This window comes from Fundulus heteroclitus, chromosome 4, assembly GCF_011125445.2.
Source record: "Fundulus heteroclitus isolate FHET01 chromosome 4, MU-UCD_Fhet_4.1, whole genome shotgun sequence".
NCBI lineage: Eukaryota > Metazoa > Chordata > Actinopteri > Cyprinodontiformes > Fundulidae > Fundulus > Fundulus heteroclitus.
In genome coordinates, this window is record NC_046364.1 from 19,296,371 (window position 1) to 19,314,056 (window position 17,686).

The following is a 17,686-nucleotide window of genomic DNA, read 5'->3' on the forward strand; positions in this document are numbered from 1 at the left end:
GTGTGTATATATATGTATATATATATATATATGTATATATATATATATATATATATATATATATATATATATATATCTATATATATATATATATATATATATATATATATATATACTATGTGTATGTATATATATGTATATATGTATGTATGTATGTATATATGTGTGTGTCTGTGTGTGTGTGTGTGTGTGTGTGTGTCCAAGGCCTGTTATACTATTTTTAAATATCCATAAGGTGGTGGTACTTTGAAAAGTGTTTTTTTTTTACTAAGACTGTGCTACTTGTAAAATCTTTGATAACCACTGACATCCAGACGTTGCTTTGTCGAGTTTTATTTTGAAAGTTTTGGGAAGCGCTCCCAGCAACGTGTTTGGTGTCTCAGTGGACAACGGAAGTGTCGCGTGACTGACCAGCCGGCCTCGCGAGCAGTCTTGGTAAGGAGCTATTTTTCCCCCGCAATCTTTTCTTTTTTTTATCCAAAAAGCAACAAACTATCTGGCATTTTATCACTTTTAGCTAACAGGAGTGTTCCTGTTGTCATTCACGGGTTTGTAACGAACGGTCTAAGGCAAGGGGGCTTGTAGGCGGACGTTCCGGGTGGAAACTGTTCGTAGAAAGCCGAAAAAAATCACAACTTTGACTAGGAAGGTAAAAAAAAATCGCAGTCAATCGTCTTGCTCTGGTCACTTCAAAATTTGTTTAAAAAAACTTGCCACATATTGAATGTAATCCAGTAATTTAGTCACCCAAGCGAAAGTTAACGGTTTTTGTTTGTTTAAAAGTGTACAGATATATTAGATTAGCTTTATACAGAGATAGGTTAGCATGTATTAGATTTTTTTAACACAGTGTCTGTATGTACTGCTTTGGCTCTTAAACAAAATGCTTGTGCTGTTAATCGATTAAATGTCAATTTTATTTCGTTTTCTTTTTTTGACGGACGTGGCTTTTACTTTGAAGGGCCGCCTGCCAGGACGCAGGGCGGATGCTGCTGGGAGTTTGGAGCTCGACAGAGAGGGAGCGGGTCCGCCTGGGAGCCGGAGAGATCATCACGGCGCTTCTCTGCCGACCTCTCTCTCTGTTGTCTTCGCAGTTTAGCGCTGTCACTTCTGGGAGATGTCCACTCGGGTATGTGGCTTGATGGCCGGGCGCTGCGCGGCGGTGTTATGCTGTCAGATTGTAGAATAGGCCAGCAACTTGTCCCCCCCCCCCCCTCTCTCCCTCTCCTCCGCTGCTTCTCCAGTCTTTGCCTGGCAAATTAGCTGGCTAGCCCCGTTTCCCCTCCTCACAAATAGGCTAATATATCTTCCCTCGTTCACGAACAGCAGCTGCTTTAATGTCTGACCAGACGCAAATGGCTTTGTTTTCCTTTCAGCTCCCATGCCTGTGTGGATTGAAGTCAGCCTGGAATATGAGCAGAAGAAGAAAATAAGCAGAGGAGGCTGGTTTCCTGTGGGAATCTACACAGCCTTTTTTTTTTTGTCTCTCTCTCTTTTTTTTTTTTTAAACCCGAGGACATGTCTAGTCTGTGGAGGAGAGCTGTGAGGGGCTAGCTGGTCGACACCCCCGGCTAGCACAACATTTTCAGCCTTTTCCCGATGATTGTCCAGCTGAGGAATTAATCTGCTTCGGATCTTCTGGGCGAGGAGTCAGCATGGGGGAGCCCAGCCTGGACGACTCCAATGTCAAGGTGGCTGTGCGAGTACGGCCCATGAACCGGAGAGGTGAGAGGGGGGGAAAAAACAAACAAACCGTGTACAGAGCAACATAGTCAACCAATAAAACGATCCAGCATTTCTTTGGGATTTATAACACAGACACACACACACAAAAAAAAATAAAAAATCTTGGAAAAATAGGGAACTGATGTATAACAAATGGATAAAAGAACAACGTGGGCTGGAGACATTGCATAATCTTCAGTGTTTTCATAGCTGGAGACAGAAAGCTTGTTTGGTGCTTCTGGTTTTTTAGCGCCACGGTGCCGTGAGTTCACAAAGTTCACGGTAGGCGAAAGGAGTCTCTGCAGAATGATCAGTTTTTCCTGCGGCAGATCCCAGACAGGACGTAAGGGCGCGCAAAGGCAAATTTGTTTATATAGCGCGTTACAAAGACAATGCAAAGTGCTTTACGTGATTAAAAATATAGGAAAATAACTCAGAATAAAAGCAAAATGAGCCTTGCTGAGATGAAGTTTGTCCACAAACCCTCTAAAACCAGAGCTCTGCACGGTGGTGTGAGGATGCTGGTAGGGACCGGTGTCTGTGTCCTCAGAGAGCGCTCGTTTCACAACCCAAGTGTTTTAACGCCTAGTAAGTTGGTCAAAGATCTGAGCTGCAGGAGATGTAATGCAGTCCTCTCTCTCTCTGCTGCGCGCTCGCCGGTGCTCCGGTGGTGACCCCCGGACGTCGGTGATCGTCTCCTTTGTTTTTGTCCGTGCTGAGCCCCGGGTTTTTGTCTGTCTTGGCCAGCGCTCAGGCTTTTTGGTTAGATTTGCTTTGCACGTGGGATCAGGCTCGTAAGCCCTCTTGGTAAAAAGGGCCCCGATTCAGCTTTAAGACCATAAAGCGGCATATTCCTGAGACGTTGTCCGCAGGAGACCGGCCTGTCTTAGGCTCGCCCCGTTTGATTTCCTGGCAGCGAGATAGCGGTCAGAAATCACTAGCCATTAGTGAAATGAGATGCTGTAGATATAAAAAACAAGAGGGCTGTGTAGATTTAAAGCCGAGAGGCTGTGTGAGATCCGCTGTCGGAGAGACTGAACGCTTTGTCTGTTTCGCGGTTTGATCGAGATGCCAATATTTATCGGCCGCCCAAGGCAGCAGCAGAGTCAGTAGTTTTTTTGTACCAGGGAGTCTGGCTTAACGTTGACGGTCAGCCCGACAAACTTCCTGCCTCCGAATCGGTTGGAGGTGACGCGTCCGTGCTCGGCGTCTTCGGCTGGAAGCGAAGTCGCTCCCTGACCTCGGCTCGACAGAAAGCGTTCATGTGTTCTCGTCATCGCTGCGCTTAACGGCACCGGGCTGCCGCACGTCGTCACATCCTCGTGTGTGATTTCCGAAAAGAGCCCGGGCAACAAAGGCGCAGTGTCGCACAAGTCTTCGTTCACGCTCCAGTGGCTCCACGCGATTTATAAAGCAGATTTCCAGAGCGGGAAAGCAAGGCACAGATGACATTTCCTGGTTGTTTGCCAAGTGGGGTTTGTGCCGTGGGATACCATGTGTCCAGTGAAAGGAGGAGGTGGAGAGGAGCGGCAGAGTGGCTGACCGACAACTGGCAGAAGGATTTGCACCCCCCCCCCCCCCCCTCCCCTGCTCTCGATGTTTTCCCACTGGGAGCTGGAGATGTCAGTCCCAGGATCGCGGCAGCGGATCAGCGCTCTGTCTAGTACAGCAATCTGATCCATTTGTGGCTAGTTTACACTGGATGGCTGCTTTTTATCAAGGGAAATGCACACAGGTTAATTATACAGTGCCTTGCTAAAGTGTTTATTCCCCCCTTGAGCTGTATTTTATTTACAGTTCTCCGAGAGATCAAGCCAGAACAAAGTGGAAGCAAACGTATGCACAGTTTTTCCACATGTTTTACAAAAAAAAAAAAAAAATAGTAAGATCTGAAAATTGTGGCATACTTCCTGAAAGCCTCCTTCATGGTGACCCCCGGATGAAATCCAGTGGAACCGCCTAATTCATAGCTAGAGCTCAATCTGGGTGGATTTTAACCTAGTCTATGTACCATTTAATCAGAGAAGTAGCCTGCAGACTCTTGGTGACTCTGGAGGAGCCGCAGAGATCCATAGCTCCAGCTGGACAACCTGTGAACAGGAGAGCTATCAGTGTGGTGGAAAGCTAACACGCCACCCTCGACATAATTATCTCCACAGTGAAACCTGATGCTGTAGGGAGGCGATCTCCACTGAAGATGTGGAAGCTGGCCACGAACCAAGGCATGGAGCTAAATACTGTCAGTTTTGTTAAATACACATATTTTCCTCCCACCTTTGTGCTACTCTGTTAATGTATCATCTTAAATGCAGATAAATAGATAGTTTGAAGGTTGTTGCTTCACAAAAGGAGTAAAGTTTAAGGGGTATAAATTCTTTTGCCAGGGTATGCACTGTATATTGCGTCTGGCAGAGTTTTCTCAGGTCAGGTCCATTTGGCCGTATAGCCTTCCCTCTTGATATCTCCAGGTTCTGCCCGTTCAGCCGGCTCACTGACCCGGGAGACACGAGTGCAAGCTGCCCGCTTGCTTCTGTCAAAAAGTCTTCCTTTGCTTTCCTCTTCAAGCAGAACTAGGTAAGAGGCTTTGCTCTAGCCTGTCCAAGGTATCCATAACTCACCATGCATTTTTAAGAGGGGAAAAATGCACTAATCCTGGTGTTAATAGGAAGTAAGCACGGAAAGGCTGAAGTTGTGGAAGAATGGCTTTGGAAACAACACAGCCATGTTTCCAGTTAGTGCCTTCCTGGTGGTTTCTCTGTGAATAGTCCTCCTGTCTGCTCGTTTACCGGAGGGGGAAAGAAGTATTCTTGCATGATTCTCATTAGAAGAGTGATCAAACTTCAGAAAAACAGCTCTCCCTTCACACTGCCACAGGTACCTTTTATTCAGGATCCCACATATGCGCAGCCCCTGCTGTATCCCAGGTCTAGTAGGAGACACGGCTTAGCTGCCTCGCTAGACAAAGGCAGGAAGGGAGTGAGTCCGTATGTGTATTTGCTAACGTTGCGCAACGCTCCACGTTCCCATGGCGTTGGCCTTCGAAGAACAGACCAACGTGGGGCGTAGCAGCGCCGGCACCAGAGGACGTCCTGGCTGAGGTCAGGATTGTGGTGCCAAACCTCAGCCTGCTAGGTAGCCCATGGAAGAGCCGGTGGAAAATGGGAGCTGGTCATGGAGCAAGCAAACGGCAGAAAGCAATGAGTGCATTCATCCTCTCAGCCATACTCCATCACACTTTCCCCTTGGCTGAGCGGGAAGAACCCTGCGTCAGTGCAGGAAGTGGAAGATGGGTAATGTAGGCAGGCGAGAAGACTGAAACTTAATCAAAATCCTCACTGTGCTTTGTTCTGATTAGCTGTACACATGGCTCACCTATGTGCCAGAGGTTCTGCACAGCTATCAAAACCTGAGGTTTTAAAAGTGCAAATATTTCCCATCATACAGTTCCTATCCCTTAAAGTCTTCCCCCCTCCCACACTTGTTGCTTTGCAGTGCTGGTTAAGCCGGCAGAAACGAGGCTATTCGCCTTTGCCCCATTTACAACAGTTTGCAGCTAACAGCTAAAGCTGTGATTAAAAGCTGATACTGAATTTTCTGGTCGTTATATAACAAAAAAAATCTACGTAACTTTTTTGCAACCAAGCAGCAGGAAAAAAGATAATTTTCCTGTTTTTACATAACATCGATTTCATCATATTATGCAGTTTTTTTTGCACAGCATTTAACTTTATTTCATGAACGGGGACGGAGGACTTTTAATGTTATATGTACAAAGGTGTACGTTATGTTTTTAGCAGGGGCCCGTAAGCGTCACTTATCAACTTGAGCAGCAACTACTAGAAAGCTGGCGTTGGTGACTTACTGAAGCTACTTGCGTGCGATCGCTTAGGTATGGAGATCGAACTAGAACATGTCGACTGCCTTTAAGTGTTATTCCTGCGGTTCATGCTGGGGTGTGTGCAGCCGTCGGCGTTATAAGGGGTTTATAACAGCCCTGCAGCAGCCATGGCTCTGTGATAACAGCCACAGGAGCCTGCCTATGGGTAAGCTACACTTGTGTAACTCGTTGAAGAAAGGAATTGAAACCACTGACAGTTTCCTGTAGCAACGCTTTTACCAATGTTTACCCTCCCTGCATGCTCACCAATCACAGCTCAGGTGGTGATTAAAAATGATTCCTAACGTTTGTTTCATATCACTGTTAAAATCATCCACTCATTCTCTTTCAAATGTAAATGAGTGTTGCGTTATTTAAGTGTGTTGCAAACAGCAGAAAAAAAGCACGGATTACTAACGTGTCAGAATAAAAGTGATCAGATTTAACTAGATGGCTGTTGTGCAGCAGAAAAGGGGACATCTTGTATCGATTGGCTTACATTTAGAAACGCACGGCTTTTATTTGTTAGAAAAGTTTGATCAAAGGGGCAGGCTGCTATAGCAACACGATAAGCGTGTTTGCTGTAGGAGAGCAGCTCTCACGCTGACCTCTTAACTCTTTGTGGGAGGGAGGAGGAAAGAGGGGAGGCGACGCGCAACCCCACGTGGTTACTTCAACTTCTTAAATCCTATTCAGTTTTGTTTTGGTCTGACGTGGTTAGTTCAGTAACAAGTGAAGTATTGCATTGAATTAAGTAGCCTTAGTGGTAGTTATGGTTGGGGTGGTTGGGGTGTAAAGTGGGGTTCAGGGTTTCTTGTTTGTCACATAGCTCTCTTCATCTTTGTTACTTGTGAATCTTGAGCCCTTTTTATACTATATTATATATTATTATAGTATGAAAAGGGCTCAAGATTTGCAGGTAACAAAGACGAAGATCTGGTTGTCCTTCTTTTCGGTTCATTGATCCAAGCACAGAGTCGTTTGGCACTTCATGGGTAACACAAGTTTGTAAGGAACACAAAAACATTTATTGATTTATTTTTGAAAATATATTAACAAATTTGAGACCCAAACTTTAACTGCTTTTGTTTAGAACTGACAAATTTCTTTATATATATATATATATATATATATATATATATATATATATATATATATATATATATATAAATATGTAGTTATGATGTGATGATAAGCATCTGACAGCTTGGCCTCATATGGGTCTGCTTGGAGAAGAAAACTTGAGCGTTGTAGTTCGGCGAGGATCTAAGTTACACATTGATGGTTTTAATAGAGCTATTACCGACCTCAGCGAACAGACAGGATGGGGTTTTATGTATCTGTGGTGGGAAAGCTGTCATACCTTTTTTTTAATTTTTTTTTATTGATGACATCTCAGCAATGACTGGCGTCAGGAACAGTTTGAGAGAAGTTAATCAAGTCTTTTAAAGGACATAAACGGATTAACGCACATGTTGCCCAAACTCCAATCTTGGTGAGATGTTTTTTTACAGTGAGCGTCGTATGTGGATTTCTTCAGCTCATGGAGGCGAATTAAAGCCCAGGGAAAGGGTTAGTCTGTGTTCAGAAGGTGAACCGTCGCATCGTGACTCAACCTGTCCTGTTTTTATTGATTAGCCACATTGCTTGGTCCAAGGTAAAAGGTCACTTTCACATTCTATCTCCCGGTGTGCTCACTTGTTTAAGCTTGATGCTCGTGAGAAAAATCATTGCTGTGACGCTTTTTAACTCATCCTGCATACCTTAAAATAGCCGAACGATGTTTGAAGAGATCGCCTGGACCTCGGCCCAGTTTACAAAGCACAGACTGAAGGTTTTAAATCACCAGGTTTGCTTGTTGCTGAACATAATGAGCTTTTTAGAGGCGTTGTGGTAACACTGCGTTGTTGTCTGTTAAACAGAAAAGGAGCTAAACACAAAATGTGTGGTGGAAATGGCGAAGAACCAGACCATCCTCAATCCTGCCGGAGCCAACTTGGGGAAGGCCGACTCTCGGTAAGCACGCCCGGCTGCATGACTAAGCTCTGTTTCCAAACGGCACATTTGTTTATCTCATACACACTTAACCCGGGCCAAAACATCAGCCCCGTTTCTCTGAAACAAACGCTGCGGTGAAGGAATTTGTTATGCACTGAAATTAATAAAGCGCAGCCACACTCGACAAAACCCCTTCTATAGTCACAGAAAACTAAAATACTTCCCATCCAGTCGGTTTAAAATCATAAAAAAAGAAGCAGAGTTGAAAGAGGAAACCTTTGGCTTGTCCCTATGTGAGATTTCTACCTTAAAATACAATCGTGTGTAATGAAAAGTTATGCTCCAGTGTTGGTTCCCCTCAGTGCGAGCCTATAAAGAAGATATTGGTGAGTTTTTTCTACATCAGTCCTGCCTCGTCATGCTGTGTGTAATATATCATCAGTGGGCACTGATGTAGTTAAAATAAGTCTGACTGGATGGAGACCATCCGTTTTTAAATCTTCCGTCTCGAGTATCTATAAGAGTTTCTTCCAGTGTAGTCGTAAATAAGCTCCATCCATCTTCACATCAGCTCTAACCAGCTTCCCTGTCCCTGCAGAAGAAACGTATCCCCACCGCCACCATCGTGTTTCTCCACGGGATCGTGTGTCTAGCGTGATGCACGGGGGCGCGCATAGTTTTGCATGCCGCCATCAGACCAGAGCATTTTTTCTTCCACGTGTGTGCTGTGCCCCCTACATGGCTCAGAGCAAACTTAAAACAGGATTTCCTTTAACTTTCTATTAGCGATGGCCTTTTTTGTTTTGCCACCCACATAAAGACCAGATTTACTTTAAACTTATCCACAGGTGGACTTTCTAATTAAAACGGCGGCCTTGGAAGACAATTAGTTGCACTAGGCTTTATTTAGGGGTATCAAAGTAATTGTGGCTGAAAACAAGTGTTAACCACGCTTTTCCACAATTCAGGTCGACCTCTCAGCTTAGAAAACTGGGAGGTCGATTTGTTTTGTGGCGGTTCACAGCATGCACACATCCATACCGACATTTGAATAAATCTAATGGTGCTTAAAGTGAGCCAGGCTTCACAAATTAAATCAAAGCCGGACACAGAAGAGTAGACCAAGACCTCAAATTAAAATAAATAAGTGAGAAATGGAAGTTAAAAAGCCAATAGATAGAAACCATTAAACCAACATAATCTGGATTTAACGGGGTCTAGATCCAGTGAGGGCGGCCGTATCATTTCAACTCGTTCAGTTCAGTAACAGCAGTCGGAAAAAAGCAGCTTTTTATTCCCAGCTAAATCTGGGAACAAAGGAAAATAATCTTGCTCCACAGGAAAGAAGCTGAAGCTCCCTGTGGAGGGGATGAAAGTCGTCATTTAAACCAGAGGTGCCTGTCTGCTGTACAGGGATGAGACTCATGGTTGGGGGTCTCCCATCAGTCTCACTAGCTGCGTTTACATGAACGTAATCAGAATAAAAAGTGTCATGAAAACAAGCCAGTCAGAATATGATGATCGGATTAAGCTCAATCAGAAAGAAATTATAATCTGAATGAGAGTGGTAGTTTATGCTCATTGATTATCTGATCAACATGCATGTAAAGACTTGTCAGGATCAAGTTATTACGAATGTGGCAAACTGATCGTTGTTGAGAGGCGGAAATACGTCAGGAAGCAAAACTGTCAGGTCTCCTGATACAACCTTTGTGTTAAAAAAATAAAAGTGATCAAAATTATTATTTATTCAGTAACGTTTAAGCAGTAATTAGAAAGTGGTGGAAGTCCAGCCAGGACGCACAGAAGACAAACAAACTCATATAATACTACTGTTTACTATTTGTTGTTGCTCAGCAAAGACGGAAGCTCTTCTTCTTCTGTGGTTGCTTTTTATGTTTAGGGGAATTTGATAACTGCGCATGTCAGAGTGGTTCTATTCTGAATAAAGCCAGGTGCATATACACGCACATTATGACCAGATTAAATTATTGTGTGCCCATATTAATGGTACAGTCCGATTATTTTAGTTTTTTAGTCTGAATACATTTCAATCCAATCGTGAAATTCTATGTATGCACACATAGCTACTGACACTTTAACCATCTTCTGGAGGGAACTCCTGTAGATGGTTAAAGCTGATGAGCCTTTTTGCACACGGTCTCACAGTTAGCTTCAAAGTTATAGTGCAATAGTCCCAAGATATCTGTAACAATACACACTCTCAGTGGCCTGGTGTTGAATTAAAGGGACTTTGTGCTGCTAAATTTTGTGGTCTTTGGTCTTATTATGCTTCACGTTTAGTTTGTCTCACATACAATCCTAATAAAACACTTTAAGGTAATGTTTGTGGTTGTCCTGTGAAAAAAACCTCGAGCTCACCTTTTTCCAAGCCACTGCACATGATGATTTTTTTTTTTTTAACTACAGTGTAAACATTGTTGGTTGCAACAATCCTGGTGAGGGCTGAGGGGGATGGAGGTGGCAGACCAGAGCTTTTTGTGAGCTGCTTACTGCTTTCGTTGTGCAGATTCCTTTATGGCAGATTTACATTTTTTCCTTGTAATTTCTGTGCTCTTCCAGAGAGATGCTAGCCCTCAGTTAAACCCTCCAACTATGCACAATCTTTAACCCTTTGCCTCTCCTCAGAAGGTCTGGACTTAAATTTGTTTGGAGCATTCCTTTGCCCTCCTCGTGTGCTTTTGGCAGAAAACGGACCCATCATAGCAGGTGGCTTTGAGCTCGCATCGTTTGGTTCAGCTTCCTCTCCTTCACGCTCTGACCTGGTTAACCAGCTGCTTTTATTCGGTCGGTCTGAACGTGCACGAAGGTTTGAGTCTCGGTCTCGGCACTGGGAGAGGATTTGAGATCTATTAGATTAGGTTACAGAGCTGAGCAGGAATGTTGGAATGCGTCCTGAAGGAGAGATTACGAAGGTCGCAGTTGGAAAAGGCTGGAATATGTTTCGTTTTAATGTGTAAGGCTTTATAATGTGCTGTTAGGCCAAGCTCAAGTGCTAAATGGTCATCCAGGAGGAAGTTCAGCTGTGCTGGAAGAAAGAAGCCCCTGTGACTGCTGCGTCTGATTAGTCAGTGAATAAGGCCGGGCTGCCGGAGCAGACAGCAGCAGCAGCAGGTGTTTGTGTGTCAGAGCTGCCTGAAAATATAGACCGCAGCTTTGACACGCAGACAGACACGGACAATTGTGCACAACAAGACCGACTCCTGTCGGCTCTCTCCTTCCCTCGCTCCGTCAGATGGTAACTTCCCGCTGCCGCTGCTTCCTCCCTTTTGCTCAGCTCTTCCGTTTCCATGGGAGCTCAGTGGGAGGTTAAGTCCGGGTCGCTGCTGATGACCAGGGAGCCCCTTCCTTGAGTGAGGAGAAGACGGAATAGGGGGGGGGGGGAAGAAGCGTCATTTACGCGAGCATCTGTCGACCATAAACTTCCCCCCGTGACGTTTATGGAGCTCGGAACAAGAGCGGAGCTGTAGTTTCGCTCTCTGTCGCCACTGCGACAAAGGGGCCGAGAGGCGACAGCCGGATGGGCCGACTGACTGCTGCGCTCAGGCCGCAGATGCTGCTTTAATTTTGTTGGTCTGAGGCCAGTTTGCGTTGACACAATGCTTTACATGTTCGCCGAGAAAGACGGGGTTGGGCTCATTGAGGAAGCGGGCGGTTCAGTCGGCTTTCTGCAGGTGCACGATGTTTGCTCAAGATAACAGCCACCAGGATTCCTCTTGTTTAGAGATGATCACATATCTGGGAAACGGGACCGCGTCTAAACCATCACGATCATTGCTGTTCTCGTATTTCATTTCTGATTCTCCAAGGCCTCCAATAATTATATACGCTGCGTGGTAATTTACTTTAGAGTCTCACATCACCTCTGTGGCCACCATTTATAAAGTTCAGCACCTATGCTTGTGAACCGGTTCTACAAACGTGTGAAGCTACGGGTCACTTTCAGGAGCCCAGTGAGTCTCACCGTTATACCGCGACAGGATGCTACCAGTGCAGAAACCTGTGCTGAAACGGAACATGTGCTGGTTGGCGTTACAACAAAGTAAGTGATTGGAAATGAGCGAGCGGCCGTGTCAAAGCCTTACAGCACCAACACAAACCGTTTGGCAGCCTCCGACCACACCAGAGCACACGGCAAGGTCCACAAACATATGGATGAAAGGTTTTCAGTCCATTGCAGCCCAACGCTCTAATCAAACTGCATGCATTGCCCTGTAAAAGTATTCAGACCCTTGCAGCTTTTTCCCAGTTTTTCAGGTTACAACCACAGCTGTGTAGCATCTGTCTCCCTGCTGACGGAAAGCATCAACCAAGGCATGATGCTGCCTTGGTCTGCTGCATCCAATCGCACTAAATACCGGATACATTGGAGTTTTAAGTGCAAGAGTAAAATCTTATCTGATCCTTCTGTCCCACCTCATAGATTATTGATTATTTGCTAAGAAAAAAGGTGTTATACCTTCAGTGTACCCTTGCTCCCTTTATATTTGATCCTGGATCATTTGCTGGTAAAATGTGAGCTTTAGCAGCGACGTACGATTAGTTTGAGCCTCCAACGTTTGACACACTTGCAGAAACCCCAGGGCTGAACAATGGCTACCCTGGAGACGTTGCTGCGCATTTGCCTGTTATTCAAATGAGCCCCAGAAAGGATATCCTCTTTCAGAGCCCTGTGTTCTGTGTCCTTCACACATAGACGGCAAATGTTAAATGTATAGTTTTCACAGCCGTTTGTAACTTAGACAGAGGGAGAGAGAGAGTTTGGTTATGCTGAATGATAATTCATCCCCCAAAGAAAAATTTGAATGTGTATAACTTGATGAAAACATTAGAACAAAAAGAAGACATCTATAAACAATGATCAAAGCAGTTTACTTCAGATTATGCACCAATCCAACGTGAAACATTCATCAGTTTATGTGTAGAAAGTACCCAGTGTGCAGAGTTCATCCACATTTAACTGTATAATCTGACCCAATCTGTATAATATGATTGAACTTGACCTTGTAAAGTGCCTTGAGATGACATGTTTCATGAATTGCCGCTATATAAATAAAATTGAATTGAATTGAATTAAGTCTAGCCCACTGCCTAAACTGACGTATTGAGATGTTTTTATTTCCTATTATATAAATATTGCTATACATTACAGCATTGCCTTGCATGCATATTTAAATCTCCTGCTTTCTGGGGATGGCTTTTCTTTATCCATGGGCTGACCAGAGACGCCTTTAACTCCAGCGTGTCAGTTTGTGGCTGGGGTCACTTCGTAGGGGCCTGTGTGATCAGCAGATGACTAACGTCCACACAGCTGCACGTTCGGATGCTGTGGTTTGCGTGGCGACCCGAGGGCCGCGGGCGCCGCATCAGCGAAGCTGGACGTTGACGCAGGCTGACAGAGATCTGTCTCCTGTAGGTGATGCGAGCGAAAGCGACTTGGTTTCCTAGACAATAGACAGAGGAGGGTGCTTGGTGTCTCAAATTGCTGTTTTGTGTGTGCGGGCGTCAACTCATGCCCGGGGACACTTTGTGATGGTGGGCATCTTTACAGGGTTTCTACAAAATGTCTGAAATTGAGTTATCTTAATTAGAGGCAGTAAAGTCTGAAATATATCCAAATGTTTCATTGCATTTTGTGTTCGAAATGTGACATATTTAACTTTTGTTTTATTGAGAGATCTGTCGACAGCAATGCTTTGTTCGTCGGCTGTCCTTCTTGCTGAGGATTTTTCATGTCATCAGGCCTCACCGAGAGAAAGAACCTGCTTTTTTTTAGCCTCTCGCTTTAACCAGCCAGGGAAATCTGTCCGTGGAACGGGCCCATTGTTGGTTCAGGGATGTTTAAATCGAAACATTCCTGTTAGCGGCCGGGTCAGTAGTTGGCTAAAGCCTGCTGTTGATAAGTGCTGGGATGCTAACTCCAACGGTAAATAGGCAGGTAACATAAGTGCAATTGATTCACATTTACGAGCTAAAATACAAGTCGACAAGTAAGCTTAAGATAAATTAAGTTGAGTGAAAATGATTTATTAGGCTTAAGATTAAGTTGACCTATTCATGTTATCTTTGGTCAGTAGTACCTTTAAATTTTAAACATGACTGTCTTCTTAAGTCTTGGATCAGATCCACTAAAGCCTGAAGGAAACCTGCGTAAAGCTGGATGCAAGATTCTTTGGAATCAGTTTATATGACAGTGTCTTCTTATCATTGCAGAGTATGAGACCCCGTCCTCTAGTCCTGCATTCGGCATGCTCTGTGTCCAGGCATTAAGCTCTTACATGTTTCATTCTCGTGAGCCATCAGTATGGACTGAGTAACTCTGACCTTTTCTTCTTGAGCTTAAAATTCCTGTCTCAGGCCCAGCCTCCGTTTTTCGCTAAATCTCCTGGCTACCTTTTTAGCCCTCTTTCCATCCTCCCCTCCTTGTTCCTTCCTGCACAGCCGTGGATGCTACGGTGTGGCAGAGGGGGCTGCTGCTAGAACAGTAGGGAATGGAAGAGGAGGGGGGGGAGCAGTCATGCATTAAGTTATTTTTTAAATGACGGCGACAGGCTGAAGGGAGGAGGAACAAATAAAATAGTTTCAGGACGGAGGGGAGGCGGGTTCACCACTCTCCTGACTGCCTCGCTCTCCTCTGCCATTGGTTGGGGGAGCCCCTAACTCTGCTAATGGGTGTTTGAGCGCAAAACATGGGTGACCCCTTCTCTCCTTTAGTTTCTGAAGCAGCCATGACAGCTGTCATCATTAAGCATGTCAAAACCTGATCATCCATCGGACATGACTCGGGGGAGACTGGAGACACTGTGTGGCCTTCAGACAAACACAAACATCTTTAAAACGTCGTGACTCAAACCGAATCTTTATAAAAGTGTAGAGTATGCAGTCTGAAACTCATCTGCTTTTTATTTCAAGAGAATCGTAGAATCACTGCTGTTTCTTCCCTTTTGGAGAGAAAGATGCTTTCCGACAAAACCGGATTTTTAAGAGCTTGTTGACCCAGAAAAAACAAAGCAGAAGAGCGACGGCGCTGATTGTGCCACTGGATGCAGTTATGCTGCAGACGGGAGGAACGGTGCGCGCCTGTGCTGTGTGAGCGTCGGCCTGTCAGCGGTGGATCATCTGAAATATGAAGTGTTGCAGATTGCTGGCGGCTCTGTGGAAGAGCTGCAGCCTTGGTGGCTGATGAAGAATGTGTCTGGGTAAAAGGAAACAGGTGTGAGACGGCTTGGGCTTTTAGCTCTGCTGGAGGAGCATTCTGCATGCAAGTCAGGCATAATAAATGATATGCATGGTTAGGAAAAGACCCGTGAGGTGTAAAATATGTTTGTTCCAGATTTTTGGTCATTACGGTTTGAGCTAATTGGCTTTCTGTATGAAGTTATCTTTTTTTTCTCCACATTTTAATTGAGTTGTTTACTTTTATAGAACAGGATTGACAACAGTCCCAATTATTTCAGCAAAATGATGTAATCAAAAACAAAAGGGGTTGAGGTGACGGACCTAATCAATCACGGGTGGTATTTACCTTTAAAAATGGATCGCCTGAATTATGTTTTTGAACTGACTGTAGCTCACCAGCTGTCTTTTCTCCTGGCCTCATTCTGCGACTGGATTTATGCACAACTGCATCAGTAAAGACGGGCAACAGGCGTACGTTTCTTGAAATGGAGGCAGTGGAGGATGAAGGATGGATCACATTTTCCTCTTTGGGATAAAAAGAGATTTTGAGTAAAATGTTTGAGTGATAGGGTAATAAGAGTCCAACACTTCCACACTATTTAGACAGCATTGCAGTTTCATTAACATACCCATCAGTGGTTTATGCACTTACTCCGTTTATGTCTTTGTGGCATCACCAATGAGCATTTGGTGGTTTCCTTCTTCTCAGACGGCGTTAGCATACTAACCACATTAAGACGCCCACCGACACTAGTTCATGATGCTTTAACGTAGGAAGAGGGGGATTGCTCCCAGGACGGGTGCAAAGCCGTACCCAGTCGTTCCAGGTTCGAACCCAGTTGGTGGACGACTGAGAAGACATGCAGGAAACGGCTAGTTTTCCCAGCTGCAGACATAATAGCAGGATGTTTCTGTCAAGGAGTCAGATGCAAGCTCTGGTGTTACTTATCCTGATGAGGGGGAGAAAGAAGAGAAACCCAGTGGGTAAGAGCAAGGGGCTTCACAGAAGGGCAAGAATCTCCAAAGTGACCAATAAGGGACCAAAGAGAACCGGGGCTATTTTTTTGCCCACTGACTAGAGATTCCCCAACCAGAGATCTGTCACGGATCTCCAGGCTCTGGTTTTGTAAAACTTTGACCTGCTGATAACAGGTTTAGATTCTTCTTGAAGAATTCAGGTTCTCCTTATTTATGATAGGTTCGAGGCACCATTATAATATGTGTGAAAGAGCAGTTTTAAAGTAAGCTTTGTTTTAAAGTACTGATACTTTAAAACAAAAAGGTGGACTTGGCGTCGTCGTTTTAAACTCGCTTATCTGATTTGTCATTAGCATGATTAGCACTACTAGCTGCAAGTGTCAGTATTAGCGCGTATATGCCATGCAACAAAGACCATAGCTTGACTCTAAGATATCCAAAGGACTGCCAACATTTCCAAAACCACCATGTTCCAGAACATACCGCAGTGGAAAATGAATCAGAGTAACTTTGCAGCTTTGGGTCAGCTCACTCCCTCACCGAGTAGACGAAACGTCCCCAACGCTATACGGCTTGGCTTCCTGTGGTGGGCGGCTTCTTTTTGCACCCAGAGCCAAAGGTATGAAGCGGCAGAATGAAATGAGCGCCACCAAAGACGAGCTCTCCTCTCTCACAGTGGGAATCAACAACCCGTCTTCCTCTGCTGAAAAGCTTTTCCTTCCAAGTAACTTCTTACATCCGTGTTTCCTCCGGCGTCATGTATTCAGCCTGTCAGATACTAATTTTGCACAGGATTTATCCACACCGAGTGTTTGCTTGTACACTCATGCATATTACAGTTTTATCACGCTGTTCTGTAAATCTCTGTTTAACTTGAACGTTGCATTTTTTTTCTGAATTTGCCGTTTTAAGAAAAATTGCTCAATATTTTCTTCTTTTTTAAACTTTCTGATAAGTTAATTCTCTTTTGCTTTTGAACTTAACTTTAAATTGGCTTGTTATTCATTACTAATCTAGTATAACACTTATTTCCCCATTGAGGGACAATGAAGGTATTTCTTATCATCTTACTGAGGCTAAACACAGTTAGCCTTCAGTTTTCTTTACTTAGTAACAGCATTTACACCAAATGATGTTTAGGTAAGCGAGCCCTGGTATTGCTCTGATATGGTGCGTTTACTTATTGTAAATAAAATCAGATTTTTGAGTTTCCAACTAGCCATTAATACAGTGAATATTTGCTGGAAATGAAGCTTAAAACCGTCCGATTCTTGTAATCAGGCTCATCTCGATCCACTGACAATTCAGCCTAAGGCTAAAATAATAAGAGAGCCTCCTAATGTTAAAAACTTCTTATTTAGATGTATGTTACCTTAATTGTGCCTTGATTAACCAGCCTTTATACATCTTAGTGCTGGGTCAGTAAGGTGAGTTAAATTACTCATCTGATGATATAGAGCATAAAGGCTGGTTTTGTCATATTTCTCAGTATCACCTGCCCCAGTTTAACCTTCAGGTAGAACAAAAGTCTGCTTTAGCACAGAAAGTGTCCTTTTTGGTTTTACTGCATTTGACCACAGGATTTGAAACCATATCTAATAATTTAATAACGGCACATTAATGGGTGCAGTCATCATATTAGCAGATCCGTTCAAGATCATTCCAGGTTTAAAATACTGCAGAACGTTTCTGTCATCGGCGGTTTGAGGTTAATTATCACACTCCCAGTCAGGCTATTTTAACAGGCAGCTGGGTTTTTTTATTATATTTTCATGCGTGCTTATATGAGCAATTCATGTTCACACGATCTTTGATCAGAGGCTTTCCCCGCCACATGTCCGTTTTTGTGTGACCCAGTAACCTTTGTATGCCATCATGTTTTCTCAGCATGCAACACGCCCCCCACTT

General features: G+C 44.1%; 1 protein-coding gene across 7 annotated transcripts in view; it reads left to right on the forward strand.

The window, feature by feature from the left end:
* The first annotated feature begins 390 nt into the window (after window positions 1-390).
* Window positions 391-17,686, forward strand: part of kif13ba (kinesin family member 13Ba) — a 42,767-nt gene continuing 25,471 nt past the window's right edge. For 6 of the 7 annotated variants that reach the window (XM_036136225.1, XM_036136230.1, XM_036136227.1 and 3 more), the window contains exons 1-4: window positions 391-435; window positions 962-1,129; window positions 1,377-1,725; window positions 7,525-7,618. In XM_036136225.1, coding sequence (XP_035992118.1) covers window positions 1,656-1,725; window positions 7,525-7,618 — 164 coding nt within the window. In that variant the 5' untranslated portion in view covers window positions 391-435; window positions 962-1,129; window positions 1,377-1,655. Of the gene's footprint in view, window positions 436-940; window positions 1,130-1,376; window positions 1,726-7,524; window positions 7,619-17,686 lie in introns of those variants that run through there. The other variant, XM_036136226.1, reaches the window with a different exon arrangement.